Consider the following 24,314-nt stretch of genomic DNA (forward strand, 5'->3'; position numbering starts at 1 on the left):
CAGAACTTGTCAACATACACATGAGAACATTTATGCAGTTTCTGAAAATGTTTATGTGTCATGACGTCTGTTTGTAGGACTTGATTTTAACCTGTTTGGGGTCTTTTAACATACACAAACCTACCTTGTTTAAAAAGACGTAGCTTCCTCTTTTATGTATGTTCTAAAGAGCATGATTGGACATATGTATACAAACAAACACGTACACGCATGCACACACATACACACAAGCTTTGTAAGAAGTCTGGCTGATAATTCCAGAGCACAATACCTGGTTCTGGTTTTCAGTTTCCTAGACCCAGAGTGTGCTTTCATGACTTGAGATATGTGTGTCTTCTCAGAAAGTGTAACTGGCACGCTCATCCTCCTGTTCAGGGGCTGTGTGGAGGGGGTTGGGTGAGCACAGTGGGGACAATTGGCAGAGAGCAAGGGTCACCCTCTCGGACACTGCGGCAGTGTGAGCGGCCCTGCCTGGCCCCAGGTCCCCCCCTGCTGGAAGGTAGACTTTGCCCCCTGCCTGTGTAGAGCCCCTGGCTGGTGCTATTTGTAGGTTGGGGGTGGGGTGGGGTGGGTTAGGCTCTACAAGAACAGTGGCCTGGGCCGGATTCCCTTGCCACCCAGGAGCGTCTGTTTTCTGGAACATTCCACACTGTGTTCCTCTCGTTGGGACCCATGTAAGGGTATGTGCACACGTGGTTACGTTCAGCTGGTCATCAGTTCAGTAACAGAGCCATGTCCCTCAAGCACGTAAAGAGCAAGCACACCAGAAGCACAAGCAGGCGGGGGCCTTGGTCTGACTCTGCTCCACCACGAGGCCCCGTGTCCCCGACACACCATTTGCCTGACGGCCCCTTGTCTCCTGGTGAACAGAGCTGAGGCTAGAGAGTCCTCTGGAGCCCTTGCGGAGCCTGAGCACTGACATGGCTCACTCTGCTCCAAGGGGTCTGCCTGCCCCAGGGATGGGCGTCCGGTCTGGAGCCGCCTTCCCACACTCGGTTCCGGCCTGCCTGAAGTGGTCTCCTGCTGGCTTGCGTGTTAATTTACATTCAGAAACATGTCCTTGGAAGCACAGGGACCCCAGGGCTGAGGCGGGTGCGTGCTAGAAAGAGGCCGGCCTGTGAGTGCCCATCCCATCGTCCACGTGTGGCCCCTTCTCAGCTTCAGCACCGCTTTGCTGTCCTCCTGGCCCCCCAGCAAAGTGAGCTTCTCTCAAGGGAACCACTGGCTGTGAGGGGACCCGGGGGAGGGAGGCCCTGCCCAGCTGCCCACCTATCCCTTGCTATCACCGATAACTTGCCTTAAGAGCTTCTTGGATTTTATAGACAATCATATCACCTACGGGTTCTGATTGTCTAAAAAGAAGGAAAGCTGGTTTCCTTCTTTTTCACCCTGATTTCTGTTACTTTTTTCGTTGTCTCATCACAGAGGCTGCAGTGAGCTCTCTGAGGATTAGGGGTCTCAAGGGTGGACGTCCCTAAACAGTCATGGATGGCACTTGTCATCAGCTGCTTTTCCTGAATCTCATGACATAATCATGTTTTTTCTTTTTTAGTCTCTATTGACAATTATTAGATCAATTGAGTTTCTATGGTAGATCGTTCTTGTGTCCTGCCATAAACCAAACTTGGTCATGATGTTTTGTTTTCGTTAACTATGTGATGAAATCAGTTTGCTAAGATATATGTATTGCATATGTCTGTGTTCACACATCTGATTGACCTTTTAAGTAACGGGCCATGGACAGAGGAGCCTGGTAGGCTACAGTCCATGGGGTTGCAAAGAGTCTGACACAACTTAGCAACAGAATAACAACAGCAAACCATCAAACCATCCTTGCATTCATGGAGCAGACCCCACTTGGTCCTGCCATATTGTCTTTTTAATGTGCTGTTAGATTCTGTTTGTTAATTTTTAAAGGAAGTTTTGTATTTATTTTCATAAGTAAAGAGCAATGGTTCTCAAAGTTTTGGTCTCTTTACACTCTTAAAAAATTTTTGGGGACTGTATAAAGCTTTTGCTTTTGTGAGGTATGACTTCCATTGTTCTCAGCTGAGGGTGATCCTTCCTCTACACAGGGGTATGTTTGGTGATGTGAGGAGAGGTTTTTGGTTGACACAGCTGGTGTGTTGGGTGTTTCTATGGGTGTCTAGTGGGTAGAAGACAGATGTCCTGTGATGCACAGAACAGCCCCACAGCAGCCCTACGACAGAGGTCCCAAATGTCAGCAGTGCCACAGTAACACAGAACATTAAAAAATTTTATTTAATGATTCACTCAAAAGAGCAGCAATAAACCCATTGCGTGTTAACATAAAGAGTATTTTTTAATAAAAAAAACTATATTTGAGCAAACTCCAGGAGATCAGTTCAGTTCAGTTGCTCAGTCATGTCCGACTCTTTGCGACCCCATGAATTATAGCACGCCAGGCCTCCCTGTCCATCACCAACTCCCGGAGTTCACTCAGACTCACGTCCATCAAGTCCGTGATGCCATCCAGCCATCTCATCCTCTGTTGTCCCCTTCTCCTCCTGCCCCCAATCCCTCCCAGCATCAGAGTCTTTTCCAATGAGTCAACTCTTCGCATGAGGTGGCCAAAGTACTGGAGTTTCAGCTTTAGCATCATTCCTTCCAAAGAAATCCCAGGGTTGATCTCCTTTAGAATGGACTGGTTGGATCTCCTTGCAGATGAGGGACTCTCAGGAGTCCCCTCCAACACCACAGTTCAAAAGCATCAATCCTTCAGCGCTCAGCTTTCTTCACAGTCCAATTCTCACATCCATACATGACCACTGGAAAAACCATAGCCTTGACTAGACAAACCTTTGTTGGCAATGTAATGTCTCTGCTTTTGAATATGCTGTCTAAGTTGCTCATAACTTTTCTTCCAAGGGCTAAGTGTCTTTTAATTTCATGGCTGCAGTCACCATCTGCAGTGATTTTGGAGCCCACCAAAATAAAGTCTGACACTGTTTCCACTGTTTCCCCATCTATTTCCCAGGAAGTGATGGGTCCAGATGCCATGATCTTCGCTTTCTGAATGTTGAGCTTTAAGCCAACTTTTTCACTCTCCACTTTCACTTTCACCAAGAGGCGTTTTAGTTCCTCTTCACTTTCTGCCATAAGGGTGGTGTCATCTGCATATCTGAGGTTATTGATATTTCTCCTGGCAATCTTGATTCCAGCTTGTGTTTCTTCCAGTCCAGCGTTTCTCATGATGTACTCTGCATATAAGTTAAATAAGCAGGGTGACAATATACAGCCTTGACGTACTCCTTTTCCTATTTGGAACCAGTCTGTTGTTCCATGTCTAGTTTTAACTGTTGCTTCCTGACCTGCATACAGATTTCTCAAGAGGCAGGTCAGGTGGTCTGGTATTCCCATCTCTTGAGGAATTTTCCACAGTTTATTGTGATCCACACAGTCAAAGGTTTTAGCATAGTCAATAAAGCAGAAATAGATGTTTTTCTGGAACTCTCTTGCTTTTTCGATGATCCAGCGGATGTTGGCAATTTGATCTCTGGTTCCTCTGTCTTTTCTAAAACCAGCTTGAACATCAGGAAGTTCACGGTTCACGTATTGCTGAAGCCTGGCTTGGAGACTTTTGAGCATTACTTTACTAGCATGTGAGATGAGTGCATTTGTGCAGTAGTTTGAGCATTCTTTGCATTGCCTTTCTTTGGGATTGGAATGAAAACTTACCTTTTCCAGTCCTGTGGCCACTGCTGAGTTTTCCAAATTTGCTGGCATATTGAGTGCAGCACTTTCACAGCATCATCTTTCAGGATTTGAAATAGCTCAATAGGAATTCCATCACCTCCACTAGCTTTGTTTGTAGTGATGCTTTCTAAGGCCCACTTGACTTCACATTCCAGGATGTCTGGCTGTAGGTGAGTGTTCACACCATCATGATTATCTTGGTCGTGAAGATCTTTTTTGTACAGTTCTTCTGTGTATTCTTGCCACCTCTTCTTAATATCTTCTGCTTCTGTTAGGTCCATACCATTTCTGTCCTTTATCGAGCCCATCTTTGCATGAAATGTTCCCTTGGTATCTCTCATTTTCTTGAAGAGATCTCTAGTCTTTCCCATTCTGTTGTTTTCCTCTATTTCTTTACATTGATCGCTGAGGAAGGCTTTCTTATCTCTTCTTGCTATTCTTTGGAACTCTGCATTCAGATGCTTATATCTTTCCTTTTCTCCTTTGCTTTTCACCTCTCTTCTTTTCACGGCTATTTGTAAGGCCTCCCCAGACAGCCATTTTGCTTTTTTGCATTTCTTTTCCATGGGGATGGTCTTGATCCCTATCTCCTGTACAGTGTCATGAACCTCATTCCATAGTTCATCAGGCACTCTATCTATCAGATCTAGTCACTTAAATCTATTTCTCACTTCCACTATATAATCATAAGGGATTTGATTTAGATCATACCTGAATGGTGTAGTGGTTTTCCCTACTTTCTTTAATTTGAGTCTGAATTTGGTAATAAGGAGTTCATGATCTGAGCCACAGTCAGCTCCTGGTCTTGTTTTTGTTGACTGTATAGAGCTTCTCCATCTTTGGCTGCAAAGAATATAATCAACCTGATTTCAGTGTTGACCATCCGGTGATGTCCATGTGTAGAGTCTTCTCTTGTGTTGTTGGAAGAGGGTGTTTGCTATGACCAGTGCATTTTCTTGGCAAAAGTCTATTAGTCTTTGCCCTGCTTCATTCCGCATTCCAAGGCCAAATTTGCCTATTACTCCAGGTGTTTCTTGACTTCCCACACCCAGGAGATAGTGAAGGACAAAGAAACCTGGTATGCCACAGTCTATGGGGTCGCAAAGAGCTGGGCACTGAAAAAAAACAACAACATTTTCCAAAGCTGAAAAAAAATATAATGAGGAGAGAGAGAGATCATTTTATATATTCCTTGTTGTTGGTGTTGTTCAGTCACTAAGTTGTGTCTGACTCTTTGTGACCCCATGGACTGCAGCACCCCAGGCTCCTGTGTCCTCTACTATCTCCTGGAGTTTGCTCAAACCCATGTCCATCGAGTCAGTGATGCAATCCAGCCATTTCATCCTCTGTTGGCCTTTTCTCCTCCTGCCCTCAATCTTTCCCAGCATCAGGGTCTTTTCCAGTGAGTCAACTCTGCATCAGGTGGCCAAAGTATTGGAGCTTCCACATCAATCCTTCTAATGAATATTCAGGGTTGATTTCCTTTAGGATTGACTGGTTTGATTTCCTTGCAGTACAGGGAACTGTCAAGAGTTTTCTCCAGCACCACAATTTGAATGTATCAATTCTTTAGTACTCAGCCTTCCTTATGATCCAACTCTCACATCCATACACGACTACTGGAAAACCATAACTTTGACTATATGGACTTTTGTTGGCAAAGCAATGTCTCTGCTTTCTAATATGCTGTCTAGGTTTGTCATAGCTTTCCTTCCAAGGAGCAAGGGTCTTCTAATTTCATGGCTGCAGTGACTGTTCACAGAGATTTTGGAGCCCAAGAAAATAAAATCTTGTCACTGCTTCCACTTTTTCCCCTTCTCTTTGCCATGAAGTGATGGGACTGGATGCCATGATCTCTGTTTTTTGAATGTTAGATTTTAAGCCAGTTTTTTTCACTCTTCTCTTTCACTTTCATTAAAAGGCTCTTTAGTTCCTTTTCACTTTCTGCCATTAGAATGGTATTATCTACACATCTAAAGTTATTGATATTTCCCCCAGCAGTCTTGATTCCAGCTTGGGATTCATCCAGCCTGGCATCTCACATGATGTATTCTGCATAGAAGTTAGATAAACAGGGTGACAACATACAGCCTTGATGTACTCCTTTCCCAATTTCGAACCAGTCCGTTGTAACATGTCTGGTGTTGCTTCTTGGCCTGCATACAGGTTTCTCAGGAGGCAGGCAAAGGGAAGTCGCTCAGTTGCGTATGACTCTTCGTGACCCCATGGACTGTAGCCTGCCAGTCTTCTCCTGTGAAAATTTCCAGGCAAAAGTACTGGAGCAGGATGCCATTTCCTTCTCCAGGGGCTCTTCCAGACCCAGGGATCGAACCCAAGTCGCCCGCATTGCAGGCAGACTCTTTACAGTCTGAGCCACCAGGGAAGCCCCTTTCCTTTAAAATTTTTCTACTGTTTGTTATGATCCACACAGCCAGAGGCTTTAGCACAATCAGTGAAGCAGAAGTAGATGTTTTTCTGGAATTCTCTTGCTTTTTCGATTAACCAGCAGATGTTGGCAATTTGATCTCTCTTTTCTCTGCCTTTTCTAAATCCAGCTTGAACATCTGGAAGTTCTTGTTTCTCATACTGTTGAAGCCTGGCATGGAGAATTTTGAGTATTAGTTTGCTAGCATGTGAAATGAGCACAATTATATGGTAATTTGAACATTTGGCATTGCCCTTCTTCAAGATTGGAATGAAAACTGACCTTTTCCAGTCCTGTAGCCACTGCTGAGTTTTCCAAATTTGCTGGCATATTGAGTGCAACACTTTTACAGCATCATCTTTTAGGATTTGAAATAGCTCAGCCGGAATTCCATCACCTCCACTAGCTTTGTTCGTAGTGTTGCTCCCTAAGGCCCACTTGACTTCGCACTTTGGGATGTCTGGCTCTAGGTGAATGATCACACCATCGTGGTTATTTGAGTCATTAAGACCTTTTTGTATAGTTCCTCTGTGTATTTTTTGCCACCTCTCTTAACCTCTTCTGCTCCTATTAGGTCCTTACTGTTCCCATCCTTTATCAGGCCCATCCTTGCATGAAATGTTCCCTTGTTTCCTCCAGTATTCTTGAAGAGATCTCTAGTCTTTCCCATTCTATTGTTTTCTTCTTTTAGGCATTGTTCATTGAAGAAGGCCTTTTTATCTCTCCTTGCTGTTCTCTGTAACTCTGCGTTCAGTTGGGTATACCTTTTGCTTTCTCCTTTGCCTTTTGCTTCTCTTCTCTCCTCAGCTATTTGTAAATTTATATTACTACAATGTAGTAAATCTCTCAAGCATATGATGCAATAGGAGACCCCTGAAGTATCTGCAGATGGTGAAGGACAGGGAGGCCTGGTGTGCTGCTCTCCATGGAGTCGCAAAGAGCCAGACAGGACTGAGCAACTGGACTGAACTATCTGCCTCTGCATTCAGTTGGCTTTACTGCACAGTGTGGTGGAGCTAGTGATGAAAACTCCACTTTACCAAGAATGTGCTTGGAAAACAGATGAGTCTGATCCCACGACAGGGTCTTAGGGTCCCCTGGGCTTCCCAGATCACTCCTGAGAACCGTTGGCTTAGACAAATTCTTTTCTTTCTGTGTTCACTCTCACATAGTAAATTCAGGGTCACACTTCCTTCATAAAAAGGCACTTGGAAATTTCCTTCCTTTCTTATGTTTGGAGAAGGTTAAATTATGTTAAGACAATCTGATCTTACAGGGTTGATAGAATTCTCTTGTGAGTCATCTGGGTTTGGTATCATTCATTAATTTTTAATTCTATAAAATTAGGTCTGCTCAGACTTTCTATCTTTCCTGTGGTCACTGTTTTTATTAAAAAAATTTTTTTCTCTTAGAAAATTCTCTATTTCACCCAAGTTTTCAAGTTTATTTGCATAGAGATGTACAATTATTTCCATGATTTTTAAAACAACTTTATTTTCTTTTGACGATTATTCTCTCATACTTTGTGTATTCTTTGTGTATTCTGCCTTTCCTTAGTTTATTTTTCTTGCTATAGGGAACTTACCTGTTTTATTGATTTTTTTTCCAAAACCAGCTTTTAAGCTTTAGTCGTTAATTAGAATACTTTCTTCCTAACTCATTTTTGCTTTTACTTTTATTAATTCCTTCAGTTACTTTTAAATTTTCTTCCAACTTTCTGAATTGGAGGCTTAACTCTCTTATTTTCCTGTTCTCATTTCTAAAGAATTAAAGTATTTAGTGTGATAAATTTTCCTGTAAGCACTGGTTTCGTTTTCATTGTGTTTTCTAGGAATTTTGCAGTTTGGGTCTCTACTTTTTTTTTCCCTGGAGAGTAACTTGTCAGGGGAGAACACTGACATTTTGCGGCAAGGAAGCAGGCCTTTTCTGATTCCTGATTTTGTTACTCATTTCTAGGCAATATTGTTTGCATCTTACTTCCTGTTTCGGATTTGTTGAAAATTTCTTCATTGCTTAATTCACGGGCACTGTTTGTGAGCGCTTCTGTGAGCAGCTGAGAGAAAGTGCGTCCTGTCTCATCAAGCACAGGCCTGGCTGCTTGTCCTCCAGCTGCACTTCAACAGGCGGCATCATCTGAGGTCTCTCTTAGTGCTGGACCACTGTTCTTTCCTGGATTCAGAGCAAAGTACTGACATCTCCTATTACTAGGAGATGCCTTGATTTGTTTCTGTGGTATCCCCGTGATTTCTGCTTCCTGAAACGTGAAGCTGCATTGCTTGGTGTGTGGCTCTAAACTTACATCTTCCTTGAGAATTTTAGTTTCTAGCATTATAAATAGTCCTGCTTTGTGTCATTTAATTTCACTTGCCTGACATTTTCTTCTCCAATATAAAAATTTTGGACCCTATTTTTTGAGCATTCCTCGTGTATATTTGTTCATTGTTTTCAGTCTTGCTGAACTGTTTTGGTTGAGCTATTCTCTTATACCTAGCAGAGCTGAATGTTTGAAAATTTTTATTTTATTTTTAATTGGAGAATAATTTCAATATTGTGTTAGTTTCTGCCATACATCAACATGAGTCAGCCATAGGTATATGTATGTCTCCTCCCTCTTGAGTCCCCCTCCCCATCCCACTCCTCTAAATTGTCACAGAGCACCCCAGATTTGGGTTCCCTGCTGCATACAGCAGGTTCCCACTGGCCACCTGCTTTACAAATGGTAATATGTAAGACTCAGTGCTCCTCACAATCCCGTATGAAACGGCTTCCCATTGTGTACGTGTTCTTCATCCGTTTGTACTGACCTGATCCGTGTCTTTGGATTAATGCTGTCAGTATTCTGTGTATTTGGGGGGTGAGTACGGATAGAATGGTACCCATACGCAGGCACACTCCGCTGTTCTCTTTGTGGGGTCTGCTCTTGGCCTTTCTGGTGTCTTGTTCTGTGTTTGGTGGTGCTGACCCGACAGTCAACAGTCAGGAAAGTGTGCTTGGCCTTAGTGGTTCCCTGGTACGAGCAGATTTACGTCAGATCCTGAGTCCCCCTCTTTCAGATAACGTCTGTTGTTTTTCTCCTAAGAGCAACAGTAAGAGGCCCTGTGGCCTCCCTCCCCGCGCCATTCCCTTCCCTGGCACCTGCTCCGGACGGCCCTGCACACCCGGGCCCCCCTCGGTGTACCTGCTGCTGCTCGTGGAGTGGGGTGATGGGGTCACCTGCTGCCACCACGCCTCCTCCACACCCTCCCCTGCCCTGCCAGCTTGCTGAGCGCACAGCGTGTCTTGTCGGGTCAGCCTCCTGTGCTTGGACCCCTCTGTCCCCTGCAGCACATCAGAGCTCCTCACTGGGCCTTCTGGTGGCCCAGGCATGTCCTGCAGTCCTGTCACAGGCACAGGTGTGGGCACAGAGCCACTTGTCCCCACGTGCCAACCCTCTTCAGGGCTCCAGGACCTCTCGGCTCCAAGTCTGTGTCCCGATCTTAGTCTCTCAGGCCAGCGTTCTTCCCGTGGGTGTTTGTGTGTCTTTCCTTTGCCTGTAGTTTCTGTCTTTCTGTGGTACTGTGTCTTAGCTTTGCTTGTCTCCTGTGGTCTAGCATGCGACTGGACCTGTAGAGTGCTGTGTATGCTTGTCGCGATCACTGACGAGCTTGGACTTCTGCTCGTAATCATCTCGTTACCATCCTTCTCCTTTGCTTTCCCGCCTGCTCTTGAATTTAGCGTGTTGAACGTGTTCACTCACTCCTCCCTGTGGTGCCCACCCTTCTGACCCTGGGATGCCTCAGACGGAGGCAGAGTGTATTCACGTCTCAAATAATGTGAAAACCTGAGGACCAGGGTTTGGGCACACGGTGTTTTCACGCCCTGCTCTCTGGGCACGTGCAGTACCGTGCAGGTGTTTGCCCTTGTGCTCTCTCAGAGTCCCTGCTGTGACCAGACAGGCTCTGGGCACCATCTGCAAATGAGGGACAGGGAGCCCCGAGGGTGACACTGGAGTGGGCAGCAGGGCGCATGGGCCCCAGCTGTGGCGCTCCCCACTTGCTCCTCACTCCCCGCCTCTGGCCTTCCAGGACCGTCAGCTGGCCTTTTTATCTCCTTCCTTCTCTGCCATAGATGCTGACAGTTCTTATCGCAGTAGTTCTTAGCCCAGCGGGTGCTTAAGTCCATGCTGGTCACCAACCACAGCCACCACACTCCTGCCTCCCACACCCCCGAGCAAAGGGCCCTTCCTGGGGCAGCTCCTGCACTGGCTTATGTGTGTGTGTCTTCCTCTGTGAGGGAGGGGCTCAGGGATGCTGGGGACACCAGGAACTTGGCTTTATCGGGGCAGTGAAGGACCTTGCAGGAGCTCCATTATTTGGCACCTTGACAGCTTGTTTTCAGTGGTTGGTTGTGCTTCTGTTTATCAGTAACCGGCCCCAGGTGCTTGGTTCTCTGAGTGAGTCTCCAGGGATCATTTTCCGACCTCTGGAGTCTCAGGATGGGCCAGTGGGTGTCGGAGGAGGTGGGCACGTCCCACAGCCACAGTGCTGGGTGGATGTGGTGGGGAACGTCCCAGGAGCACGGGGCGGGGTGGGGGGGACATCTTGGGAGGTCAGCAGGAGGTGCAGGTGTGAGGATACCTCTGTGTCCTGATGCCACTCTCGTGAAGGTTTAACGAACACTTGGTGGGTCATTGTGAGAAAGTAGGCTTCTTTGTTTGGGGTGAAACCAGAATCCTCCCGCCAGGACCTGGGTGTGAGGAGCTGAAGCCTGCGGAAGGAGGGAGCACTGGGGGCTGGGGCCGGCGGGCTGGGGGCCAGGGAGGACCGTCCGCATGTTTTCTCTCTGCTGCAGGTACTTTGTGTCATTCGCTCTGGAAAAATGCTGTAGCCAGAGACACGTGTTGTCTGTCTTAGAAGTCAGGTTGCTCATACAGAACCTCCCCCTCAGTGGTTGCGGAACAGGCCCTGGTCCGGGCTCCCGTGGCTGCTGGGAGGGTCTGCTGCTCTGTGGCTATGGGACCTCGGTGTCCACTGGGGCTTGTTGGCTTGGAGAGGACCTGGCCACCATGACCGTGGACCTGCCCAGGCCCCCTCGGACGGGCCGTCCCAGCCAGAGGTCAGGCGCCCAGTGGGGAGGGTGAAGCACTGAGCCTGGAAACAGGTTCAGCTGAGATCTTATTCAACACTCACTAACTGCAGGGAAGGGCCAGCCACGTCCCATGTGCTGCTTGGGTCAGGGGTGGGCGAGGTGCCTGCAGACCTCTGTTTGGTGAGGGCAGAGGCTCCTGGGGGCTCAGGGGCTCCTGGGCAGTCAGAGGCTCCTGGGGGAGGTGACACAGAACCATGAAACGTGCTAAAGACCCACATTGGGACCCTCTGTCCTTTGCCAGTTCCTAGGGGCCCTTCCTGGCTTCCGGGCTGCATTCCGGTGGGCAGTGGTGGGATGGAGGCTGAGGCGACAGTAATAAACAGATGAACACCAAAATGCCAGGTGACAGTTGCTGACAGGAGCCTGACTGGGGGTGTGGCAGGGTGGCAGGTGGGGTGGATGATGCGGGAGAACAGACAGCCCCTCCCAGGGGGGCAGCAGGAGTGGGCTGAAGGAGGGTCAGACAGATGGAGGGACAGCTGGGTGGACGCAGTGCAGCCAGTGGGGAGCAGGGGTGTGTGTGGACGGCAGGCCCAGCAGCCAGGGGGTGGGGGATTTGTTCTTGGTTCAGTGGGGCCCACAGCAGATGCCCAGCATGGTCATGGCCTTTGCCGGACAGGGAGGCCCCAGCTGACTCAGGCTGGCGGGGGACTCGAGTGAAGGTCGGGAGAGGGTGGGCTGGGTGGCAGCACTGGGCGGAGAGCAGCTTGGCTTGCAGGGGGGTGAGTGCATGTGTGGCACACACGTGTGTGGGGGGCACGTGTGGGTGGGTGTGGTTCACCCATGTGCATGTGCACGTGTGTGGTACACACGTGTGTGGGGTGCGTGGGGTGCACATGTGCGTGTGGGTGTGGGATGCACATGGTACAGACGTGTGGGATGTATCTGTGGGCGTGTGTGTGGTGCACATGTGTGTGGGGGGGAGGAGGGAGGGCGGGAGGCAGGCGTGCAGTGCGCCAGCCCCCACCCCCAGGTGCGAGCTGCGGGAGATGTGGGGAGGGCACAGGGCTGATCCTGCCTTGTGCTCCGATCTGGAATGTGTGGGAACATGTCCGGTGCCGGGAGGGTGGCCCAGGGCGGTCGTGTTTCACCAGGATTGGGTTTGGCCTGGCAGGAGCCTCTTCTCTAAACCCTGTCTTCAGACACCATCTGTGACCCTGGTGGGGGGGGGTGGCCACAGGCTCTGGGGTCGGGGCCTCGGGGGCACCCGCGCCAGCCATCCTCCTGCAGATGAGGAGCCGGAGGCTGAGTGTGCGTGTCTGCATGTGCACGCGTGTCTGCATGTGCACGTGTCTGTGTATGTGGTAGCCTGTCCGAGGCTGACAGTTTGTCTCCCTGGAGCTGCCCTTTTGGATTTGGGGTCTGTCTCAGACCCCACACTGCTACCTGGCAATGTGGGTTCAAGGGTATCTGAGACATTGTTTTCTTGCATTTGACTTTTTAGAATCAAAAATCTATGCAACTGGTAGAACCTGTAAAGTGTCGCCCAGAGACTAGCTGGGGGCTCCTGTCCTTGGGAGTGGGGCAGGGTGAAGGGTGGCCCTGGGGCTCCAGTGAGGGGATGCAGAGGCAGTTTCTTGGGTGACCAGCCTCCAGCTGTGGATGGATCCCAGGCCTGGTTGGCATGATTGGGACCAGGGTGCTGTGCACCCAGCTGGGCCCTGGTGGGTGAGCTCGTCTGTTCCAACCACAAGCCTCTGCTCTCCTCCCTACACTGTGGGGACATCAGGACCCATGATGCAACTGTCCCCAAGAGGACTGGCTGTCATTGGGCATTTATGCTGCGAAAGGACAAGTGAGGCCAAGAGAACATGGGTGTGTGTGCTCGGAAGGGTAGGGTTGAGAACCCGGTGCATGCTGGGCACGGCCTCCACAGCTCCCTGTTCCAGTGTAGACAGGATTGCAATGGGAGTGCAGAGCCGGAGCCACATTTATGAACCACTGGCGAGTCCTAAACCACTCAGGTTAATTTGTAACAGTTTCAAGATCTGCCTTTTAATCACCTTTGCCCCAGACTTCCACATCTCCTGAGAGTAGGTTCAGCCTCTGCATAGGTGCTCTAAGAAATCGGCACAGGTCAGTGTTTCTCCTGTTAACAGTAAGACAGTCCACGGCAGGGGTGGTAGCTCCATGGAGCCACAGGGACTCAGGACTCTGACTCCTCAGTCCACAGCTTCTGTCTTCCCAGTGGTCTCAAGGAGGCTGCTCCCCCCTTGCCATTTCATCTTCATTCCAGGTAGGAAGGAAGAGTGCATACCTGGGCCGTTTCCTTTTAAAGGGCTCTCCCCAAGTTCCCCTCAGTGGCCTCCACCTCCCTCTTCCTGGCCAGACACAGGGTTCCCACTGGTCCCCTCTCCTTCCTGTCTGGGTCTGTGCCCGTGGACAGGATGTCTGTCCAGTTGGTACAGAAGCAGCTCCTTCTGCCACTTGGCAGAGTAGTCATTTTCCAGGAACTGTGTGTGTCCTTGACCCTTGGCCTGAATTTGGACTCTGTCCTCCCTCCTCACTGCTCTCCACGTGGGTGGCTTTTCACTGTGGACTTGCACTTCTCCTTTCAGTGTGGGGGCTGGTCAAGTCCCAGCTTCCAGTCTCTGAAAATAAGAAAAAGAAGGAGGCAGCCACAGTCTCTGGCTCCTCTCCGCACTTGGGGCCAGGCCAGCGGCCATGGGCAGCAGCGCACTCTCCCCTGGGCCCCGTGGCAGCTGCCCCAGGCCGCTGTCCTGGCTGCTTCTGCCGTCCTGGCTCACACAGAGTCTGAGTCATGGGTGAGAAGCCCCCATCTCTGGCCACAGGCAGGAGGCAGGATCTTTTTTCCCATCTTCCTAGGAGCTCCTTCCTCGCCAACGGGGCGGGGCTGAGGGCAGGATAAAAGCCACCTCGTGGGACTTCAGGGCCTTTGGGACTTGTCCTGCAGGCTGGCACCCAGAGCCTAGGTAAGGGTGGCTGGGAGCCGCTCCCCACAGGGCCTCCCTCCTTCCCTCTGGAAGAGGCCCCAAGACCTCCTAGGGAGAGGGGACGGGAGGTCAGGGCCATGCTCCTCAGGACTGCGAGTCTGCACCCTCTGTGGGCTCGCCTCTCCCTGAGCTCCAGCTGCAGGAGAGGGGGCTGGGTCAGTGGTCTGTCCAGGGACCCTTCCCTGCCTCTGCTGGCCTCCAAGGAGAACTTGCTCCTCTTTAACGTGCCAAAGTTTTCTGTGGTTTGTCTGTCCTCACCCTGAGCTTCAAAAGACAGGCAAGGACCAGGGACCCAGAGGTCTTGTGTTCACCCATCCTGTGCCCGCCTCCAGCGCACCACACTTGACCCTGCTTCCATCAGGCTGTCACGGCTGAGTGGTTCCTGGGTCTGTAGCGTCTGCCAGTCAGAGTGATCAGAAGCTTTCATCTGCGGCAAACATTACACACGTAACCGAACAGCAGAGCTGATGGTCCAACGTGCGATGCCTCAGACCTTGAAAACTAAGTATCCCTGGGAGGTAAAAGCACACAGACTTTGCAGACTTGGATAAGGGCACAGATGTCTCATTGCTGCTGCCTTAATATGATTGCCTGCTCAAATGCTGACATTCTGACTGCCCTGCGTTAAATAGAATACATCGCTAAAGTGAATTTTACCTTTCCCTTTTAAAAAGCAGTTTAAGATCCCCCCAGGCTCATGGTATCACCCTGTGCCAGCCTGCTGGGGTGCCGCCTCCCCGATTTGCCTGGGACGGACTCTGAGTCTGCAGGGGAGGGCGGGGTTGGAGTTGGGGGGGCGGTGATTGGCTGTCACTTCTGCCTTTTGCTTTCTCTACAGCCATATCTTGGGGATTATGTCAGGTTAATATGCAAGGGCTGGAGGAAGGGTTCTGAAGGGTGAGGGTGTGTTCATGGCAGAATCAGAGGTGTGAAGCAGGCAGATGCCAGAGGGTGGGTCCCTGCCCAGGGGCTATGGTGTGGAGAGGATAAACCTGGACCAGTAAGTACTTAGGTGTGGTGGGTTTTGTGCTATAAAAGAAGAGAAAGTTGAGACAAGCATTCTGGGTGGTCTTGCTGGTGGCTGAGTTTCCCTGGAGCTGAAATTGGTGGGATGGACCAGGCAGAGGTGAGTGTTGGCTGGGGCATCTTGTCCACCACTGTGAACTCCCCCTGGCCTCAGTGCCCATGACTTCCTGATCTGATTGTTTCAAGGAGTGGTGAGCTCTTCCAGGTACCCAGCCTCTCTAGGTGCCAGCCGTGGGGAGGGCCAAGGCTTGGGCTGTGGAGGTGCCCCTGGAGGCCAATACTCCCAGACGCACAAACAGCATGAGTCCGCGTCAAGGTCAGGGTCACTTGAGAAATCCAACACTGAGCACATGAAGTGTGCTTTTGGAGTCAGAGCTTTCTCCTGATGGAGCTGGTTCTGTGAGCCAGCTTGCAAAGTCTAGAAAACATGCACTGTGTCTGGGTGCCCAGGGCAGGACGAGACTGTAGCTCCCATCACGACGAGACAAGGCACTGTGAAGCGAGAAGTGTTGTTCATTAGTGGCTTACGAGTGGCAGTCCATTTCCCCACCTGGTGTGGAACCAGGGGAGGTCAAAGTGACAGCCGTGTCACTGATCTGTTGAACGTGACTTAGGTGTCCTACAAAGCTGGACTTCCCGATTCTAAGCCCCAGGCTTGCCCACCAACAATGGGCGACTGCAGCCCCCCACTGTAGGGCAGGGCCACCCCAGGACACTCGGGCAGTCTGCAGGTCAGGGCGGGAAGGAGAGGCTGACACCAGACCACTTGTGCTCAGAGGACAAGGGGATGGGAGCGGCCGGAGGGCCTGGCATGTTCTCCCAGTGGTCAAAAAATGCAAGTTCAGCTCTTCCGCCGCCATTTTAAATCCAGCTCCATACAACGCTCCGCTGCCGCCGCTGCTGCCGCAACTCGGTCTGCGCGGCAGCACCTTCCGCCGACCACTCCGCCGACCACTCCGCCGCTATGGAAGACATGAAGGAGTGCAGCAACATAGAGGAATTCGCAGAGGGATCCAGGATCAACGCGAGCAAGAACCAGCAGGATGACGGTAAAATGTTTATTGGAGGCTTGAGCTGGGATACAAGCAAGAAAGATCTAACTGAATATTTGTCTCGATTTGGGGAAGTTGTGGACTGCACGGTTAAAACAGATCCTGTTACTGGAAGATCACAAGAAGTTGGATTTGTGCTTTTCAATGACGCTGCTAGTGTTGATAAGGTTTTGGAACTGAAAGAACACAAACTGGGTGGCAAATTGATAGACCCTAAAAGGGCCAAAGCTTTAAACGGGAAGGAACCTCCCCAAAAGGTATTCGTGGGTGGGTTGAGCCCAGATACTTCGGAGGAACAAATTAAAGAAAATTTTGGAGCCTTTGGAGAGATTGAAAATACTGAACTTCCTATGGATACAAAAACAAATGAAAGAAGAGGATTTTGCTTTATTACACATACAGACGAGGAGCCAGTAAAGACATTGTTAGAAAGCAGATATCATCAGATTGGTTCTGGGAAGTGTGAAATCAAAGTTGCACAACCCAAAGAGGTATATAGACAGCAACAGCAACAACAAAAGGGAGGAAGAGGTGCTGCGGCTGGTGGGCGAGGTGGTACTAGGGGGCGAGGCCGAGGTCAGGGCCAGAACTGGAACTAAGGATTTAATAACTATTATGATCAAGGATATGGAAATTACAATAGTGCCTATGGTGGTGATCAAAACTATAGTGGCTATGGCGGCTATGGTTATACTGGGTATAACTATGGGAACTATGGACATGGACAGGGATACGCAGACTACTTATGGCAAGGCATCCCGAGGGGGTGGCAATCACCAAAACAATTACCAGCCGTATTAAAGGGGACACTGCAGGAAACAGGAAGAGATTGTTCAAGTAGCCATCTTGCGGGAGGACATTGGAGATTGGTCTTCTGCTCATCTAAGATGATTATTTTGTAACAGACTTTCTAGTGTGCAAGACACAATTTGTGTCCAACTGTATATAGCCGCCAGTTAGTTTTCTTTGTTTTTACTTTGTCTTTTGCTATCTGTGTTATGACTGTGTGGATCTGTGTTTATACAGACTATATTTGTATGATTACATGTTAAACCTCAAATAAATGCTTCCTTATGTGACTGTTTTTCTGCATCAGGTACTAAATAGCTCTGTAAAAGTGTGATTTTAAATCAGCAATAATTAACGCACAGTTTATTTTGTAGGGAGTCTTGCTCCATAGGAAGAGAGAGCTGGTCCTTTGTGAATAGCCAGCTACAGTGTCTGCTCTGTCCCCTTTGCTTATTAGATGGATTCTGTGCTCTTAAGCCTTCGTTTTCCTCTAACCGAGGCTTCCATCATAACCTTTAATGTTTCCTCTCTGCCTATCTGGAGACATTGTCATGAAAGTTTCTGTGGCATAGTTATACTGTTGTGATGAGTGGGAGCTTTCTAGTAGATCATGAGTCTTTGGTTATATTTTGAAAAGTAAATTTTTAATGGGACAAAGCATGCTGGTAGCTCCTTTTATGAAGAAAATATTTTGCTGTATTCTTGTCTCCAGAAAGGCATTTTTTAATGGTTTGTTTTATTCAGTGATCTGCTAGAAAGAGCTTTGACTGATCATAATATCATAACTTTGTTTTCTTGATTAAAATGTCCAGATAGCTTTCTGTGCTGGTATCGCTCTCGCAAACATGGTGAATGTTCCAAAAACCCGCCGGACTTTCTGTAAGAAGTGTGGGAAGCATCAGCCCCACAAAGTAACACAGTACAAGAAGGGCAAGGATTCTCTGTATGCCCAGGGAAAGCGGCGCTATGACAGGAAACAGAGTGGCTATGGTGGGCAGACTAAGCCGATTTTCCGGAAAAAGGCTAAAACTACAAAGAAGATTGTACTGAGGCTTGAATGTGTTGAGCCCAACTGTAGATCAAAGAGAATGCTGGCTATTAAGAGATGCAAGCATTTTGAGCTGGGAGGTGATAAGAAGAGAAAGGGCCAAGTGATCCAGTTTTGAGCTTCGTATTTTATTATGAAGACAATAAAAATGCCATCAATAAAATCCTCTTATTTATGCTTAAAAAAAAAAAAATGTCCAGATATACCCATTACAGGGGTGCGGGGGTGGGGGGGGCTAAAACTGTGTTATAGGAGCTACAGGTTAAGAATATCAGATATAGTTAGATTTTACACAACAATTTGGGCAAATAGGTATGAAGTTATTAAAAGTTTGAACAAAAGTTAGATTAAAAGATTTGAAGTACTAGCTGAGTAAATTAATTGTATTCTCTTCCATTGGTTTTATGTCACAGCAAGCACCAAACTGAACAAAATGTTTTCTCTTGGGGCATTGTTAGGAAGCTGTACTGGGTGTTAACTGTTAGATGGTGTGAGTTCTTAGAAGGCATGGTTAGTAGGTTTCAGTCATTTTTTTCATGCGGTTAGTGCATGAGCTGACTAGTTGAGCATATTCACATTCAGACACGAAGGAATAATGGAGAAGGATAGCCCTTGATTCTTATGTAAATGCAAGTCCTAAGTGTGACCAAGTCATGTCATTACAACAGATCTTCCTGGTGCATTAAAAAGAAAACCTTTTCTCTCTAGATTTGGGCAGATATCCTAGATAAGTTCAGGTTTTGAATTTTACATTCAGTGTAGTTAACTGAGTTTAATGTTTTCGGTCTTGTTGCTTTGGTTTCATGTTCGCCATTAGGATTGGCATGCATGTTTACTTGTGGAATAGTTCGCCTCAACTTCAACCAAGTGTAAATTTTTTTATGCTAATGAACCTGCCTCTTGTTTTCTTTGGTGCCTGCAACTTTCTTTATTCCAGTGATGTTTGTACTTGATGGGCTATCAAGTTATAATGCTTTTGGCCTTGTTTTGCTCCTGTTTTGCTATTTGATCTTAAACCTAAGCCAAGTGCCAGTGTTGGCTATTGCAAGGGATTGTTTATTCTTTCAACATGCAACCTTAGGGGACAGAAAGGAGATTTTCATTTTAAGTTATGTTGTCAAGTCAGTAGGTGCAGTGTCTTTAGGCAGTAAATCTTATAAGTTCAAGTATATGATTAGGTGACAAGTTGACATTGAGATTGTTGTCCTTTCCCTGATCAAAAATGAATAAAAGCTTTTTTTTAAACAAACAAACAAAAAATGCAGGTTCAACTGCACAGGGCCCCAGAGCCTGACCATTAGATCAGCAGACACCAGGGTGGCCCCACAGTTAGGGGCGTCTAGGTGGGAACCAGAGGGCTCCTATATGAGCCCCAGAAACTGGGGAGGGGGTAGTTAGCTTTATGTGTGTGCCCATTGGTGAAGACGTCTTTTGATCACAAATGGGCAGGAAGGTCCCTAAGAGAAGGCCCCTAGTAGCCTGGCATCCCAGGAAGCAGGCAGGGACGAGCCTGCTCATCAGTGTCCCTCTACCTGCTATGCCCCTAGGTGGTGGCGGGGACGGTTCATCCACAGCCTGGAGGCTAACACATGGTGTGGTGCAGGAGGTGGGGTCACGCCCTTGGAACTGTGGAAGCCTGTCCTTTCCCAGGAGGAGCCAGGCAGGTCTGGCTGTGTTCACACGCCCCCAGTGAAGGATGAGGCTCCACTGTTGCCACACTTGGTTGGCTGGTGAGAGTCAGGCCGGCAGGGGGGTATGCAGGCCAGCTTGCCATCACACCGTCAACTGCAGGGCTCTGGGACAAGGGCAGTAAACTGAGCCTGGGACAGCCTGCGGGACTTAAACAGGAGCAGATTCGGGCCAGAGACAGGCAGGTGCCCCAGCAGCGGGGTGCCTCAGGCTCTCCATCCGCCAGGGCCGGGGAGAGAGCTGAGGAGTCACAGGAGTGCACGGACGTCCTGGGCACACTGGCAACTGAGCGAGTGCGGGCCGGGCTCTGTGGCCAGTGGGACCGCAGCCCACGGGGACACCCAGTCTCACCGAGGGCCCACATCTCACAGAGACCAGGTTGTGAGTGCACAGAAGTGTGTTCGAAGGCAATTTCTCTTGTCCCATTAAACACCCCCTTGGAAGGCACGTGTCAAGTGATTAAAGCACTGTCCGCAACTGGGCTGAGGAGGAACTGCTGCAGCTTTTTTGAGGACTAAGATGGCAGTACCTTTTAAAATATAAACTCTGTTTACGCTTTGACCAGCCTTTTTTCTGGGGACTCTATCTAACCAAAATATTCAGCAAGGGCTCCAGGATCCGCATAAGGAGGCTCAATGTAGCATCGCTGGTAAAGGAGAGATGTCGGAGGTGACCCAAGTGTCCTCAGGAGGAGAAGGGTGACGTGGTTACCGCATCTGTACAATGAAATACCCTGCAGCTGACTTTACCAGACTGAACGCAGTGATGCTGACGTCAGCAGTACTGGGCTCGGGGCTCCCCACCCCCACCCCACCCCCGCCACCTCCCCAGTCGAAGTGCTTTGCACTTTTCACCCTCGAAACCTGGTGACTTAGGAACTGCCGTCCCCACTGTATAGATGAAGACACGGAGGCCCAGGGAGGCACGTGCACTTCTCAGGGGCACACAGTGCAGGGGTGACAAGACTAGGCTTGAACCCAGATGGTGCTGTCTGCAGCCTCCGCTGCTTTTGAAGAAGAGGACAGGTTGTACTGACCCGAGAGTCTCTTGCTACCATGCTCAGGCCACCCAGGCTGCTGCCACAGACTCCCCGAGCCTGGGGGTGGACACAAGCAGGCCTTCATATCTCACAGTTCTAGAGGCTGGAAGTTCAAGATCACAGTGCCGGCAGTTTCGGTGTCTGGTGAGAACCCACTTCCTGGTTCCCTCCCCACTGGGTTTCCAGCCCCTGGTGCTGCCTGGGGAGGTGGGAGGTCCAGGTCCAGCCTGGCACCCTCCTCCTCTTCCTATGGGACCCTGCCCTGCCCCGGGGCGGACATCCTGCCTCGAGGAGCAGTGCGTCTGTGCGGTGCTATCGCGTGCTTGCTCTGCTCTCGCTCAGCACACCCAGGGGTGAGCAAGCCCTGCCCAGCTGCTGCCCTGAATGGATGCAAACTATTCGGTCACCTGGGCAGGTCCTTGGTGTAGACACCCGGCTTCTTCCTGTGCTCCGACATCCGTAAGTATCACAGGAAGAGCCTTGATGCTCATGGCCTTGTGGCTTTCACAGCCTCCCATGTCTGTTTTCTTGCATCAGGAGATCACGAAGACCAAAGTGAGGGGCGTGTACATGCCCGCCTGGGAATGGCTGCGGTGTACATGTGGCAGTCACTTAGCTGAAGGTTAGAAATGTTAACAGCGGGTTTTAGTTGAAATGGTTAGGAACAAAGCAAGCTGATTCATATGAGTTTTTAAAAATCATGATAATTGTTCAAACAGATTTCATGATTGAAACTATATTTTGTTTAAAAATTGCCTTCATCCTAGGAGCTCTCTTTCTGGGTGAGTGTCCAGTGGGTGGTACTAGTTCCTGGAAACCAAGAGATTCACTAAGAGGGGTGTGCACATGTGTTTCAACTCCATGCAGAATACTGGGCTGCTTAAAGTTCTCCTAATGAACTGAAGTTGTCCACATGCCAGTTTCCTTTTATCCTGTGCTGTCATCTTGCTTCAAGGACCAGCAGGTAGTTTTACAGGTGCCTCCAAGCACTGGACTCTTAAGTGCTTCTTGAAGGCCTGACCAATAGTCCCCCCAAAAAATAAGTGTGTTATCATTGTCTGAATGCCCGAGGTGGCCAGGGGCTGCCAGAGAGCCTGGTCCCAAGTCTTTGGAAGGCTTTGCAGGTGGATCCCATGTTATCCCGGGCTACCTACTGCGCTTGCCCCTCTGCCCGTGTTCACCCGATCAGCCTGTACAGACACCGCTGGGTCACCGCCACTGTGCGGACGGCGCTGGTGGAGGTCCCGGGAGGCAGGCGGTAGGCGTCCCAGGCTCCTCCGAGGCCCTGGAGACTTGGCCATGGGTTTTCCTGGGCTTGTGCCTCAGGCTGTTTGCTCATGTTTGGTTTACATAGTAATTTGTGTTCTCCAAGGTCCCTGTGTGGTTTGGAAGGACGTTGTGTCAGCTGGTCCCCGAGAGCGCTGGCCTCCTTCCTGGGGCCTCCGCCACCGCCGGCTTGTTTACCTGGGAGCTTTTCATCTGTGGGGGTTATTTTTGTTATTTACGTATTTATTCACGTATTTAAAGCTGCGGGAGGGCGGATCAGGTTGAAGAGTGAAACACAAAATCTTCGGGTGTGCGGGTGGGAGGTGGCCTGCCACTGGTGCCACCCTGTGTGTCTGAGGCTGGTTCCCAGCAGAACGTGGCCCTGGGCCCTCCGGGCACGCAGACTGGAGCTGGTGAGAGCATCCTCTCTGGGGATGCTGGGGCTGCAGACGCCACCCCTCCCTGCTTCCTCCAGGACCCGTGGAGAAGGCCCCAGAAACTCACGCCCTTTCCAGTTTCGTGCTGCAGGAAAGCACCAGGAGCTCCGTGTCTAAGCGGTCAGCGAGCGGGGAGGTTGCCCTGGGTGGGGAATGAGGTGCAGGTTAGGGCACCCTGTGAGGAGGGGAGCCCAGAGAGGCCTTCGGGGCTGGGGAGTCGTGGGTGAGCACTTCTGGCAACGCGTCCCTTGTTGAGGGTGCTCCCCTAGCTCTGGTGCTGAGCTCACTGGATAAACAGGCTGCTGTTTATAAACAGCCAGGCCTCCCCAGCGGGCCGGCAGCCTCTCCTCAACCCGTTAACCCAATACATGCAGCCACTCGGTGAGCAAGAGGCCCTCCTGGGGCACAGGTGTCTGGATAGCTGAGAACTGGAGGCGGGGCAGAGAACCCCGGAGCGCCTCTCCTCCGAGACCAACGCCTGTTGTCGCCCACTGCCCTGAGTGCAGGGCACCAGGGTTGACAGTGTCTTTGGGGAACCAGGGTAGAGGGTGGTGGGCTGAGATTTCATAAGTGTCTGAGGCGCAGGGCTGTGTGGACCAGCTCCAGGACATCCGGCCCCTGGGGACTGCTGGACAGGACAAGCTCAACTCCTCTCTGGGCATCTGGAGTACAGCCAGCAGCTGGGGACAGCGACTGGCTCAGAGGCTGTGTTAGCCAAACTGATTTCCAGTCCTGGCTCTGCCAGTAACATGGAGCCCTGGGACAGTGTTCTGTGGAGTCGGCAGCAGCATGCTGGTCCTTCAGTAAGTAATACCTGTATAGGGCCCAGCACTTAGCATGACTCCCCACCACCACGTGTCTCTTGGCTCCTGGTTTCCAGGGTGGAAGCCCATGGGCTTGTGGATGCCGGGGAAGGGGCCCAACTCTCGTGAGGGCTCTGTTTCACCTCCTGCCTCGTGGGCCCTGCGGCCGTCCTTGTGGGCCCTGCAGCCATCCTCGGGGGATGCTGCCAGACCCCGGGTGTTCAGGGACACCACCCCCCGCCTCAGCTGCCCACCCACCCTCCGAGCTTGGCTCCAGCCCTGTGACTGCGGCAGGAGGCTGGGGACAGCACAGGACTTGGGAGTATCTCCAAGGCCTGGAGTCGAAGGTGACCCTTGGGATGCTGGCAGTGGTGATTTGGGGGCCACGGCCTGATTTGTGCTTCAGACGCATGGTTAGTTCTGGCTGCACGTGGAGAGGCCTGGGGAGCCTTTCTGGAGCAGGGCAGAACCAATTGAGGCTCAGAAGGTCCTGACAAATAGCTTTTTAAATGAGAACAGGCTTTAGAGCAAAGGTCAGATCCAGGTGCTGCTGGTCAAGGGTCAAGGCAGGGCTGTCTGCGCCCTTCCTGGAGGTCTGAGGGAGACCTCAGCTCAGTGATGGGTCACAATCACACAAGCAGATGCACGGAGGGCCCTGCCAGATGCTGGGGGCTTGCTCTGTGGCCATAGGTCAGTGCACAGCTCTGGGGGCGGGGCTGGGTCATTCCTCATCAGGTGGGCAGAGGCTGTGTCCTCTCCTGAGGCTCCAAGTGTCTCCCGAGGAGCCAGCCTCCCAGGTCAGCAGTTCCTCTGCCTTGGTGGGGATTAAGGGCTGGAAAGCCTTAGCCAGTGGGGATGGTGCTAAGCAAAGCTTGCAGCCCCGCCCATGTGCTCAGCGGACGAGTGATGACCGCCTTCTCCCCTGAAGCTCCTTGGGCCAGG

The 24,314-nt window shown here is 50.3% G+C and overlaps 2 protein-coding genes and 1 pseudogene across 3 annotated transcripts in view; all 3 read left to right on the forward strand.

The window, feature by feature from the left end:
• The window catches only part of AGPAT3 (1-acylglycerol-3-phosphate O-acyltransferase 3), an 89,461-nt gene that overhangs the window by 24,421 nt on the left and 40,726 nt on the right, over positions 1–24,314 (forward strand). The window lies entirely within an intron of this gene.
• Positions 15,131–18,301, forward strand: LOC138436356 (large ribosomal subunit protein eL42). Its single transcript, XM_069581970.1, has one exon. It carries the CDS (start codon positions 17,936–17,938, stop codon positions 18,254–18,256), a length of 321 nt encoding a protein of 106 aa, XP_069438071.1. The 5' UTR covers positions 15,131–17,935; the 3' UTR covers positions 18,257–18,301.
• On the forward strand, positions 16,042–18,301 carry LOC138436347 (heterogeneous nuclear ribonucleoprotein D-like pseudogene; annotated as a pseudogene).

Source organism: Ovis canadensis, chromosome 1 (genome assembly GCF_042477335.2).
Source record: "Ovis canadensis isolate MfBH-ARS-UI-01 breed Bighorn chromosome 1, ARS-UI_OviCan_v2, whole genome shotgun sequence".
Lineage (NCBI taxonomy): Eukaryota > Metazoa > Chordata > Mammalia > Artiodactyla > Bovidae > Ovis > Ovis canadensis.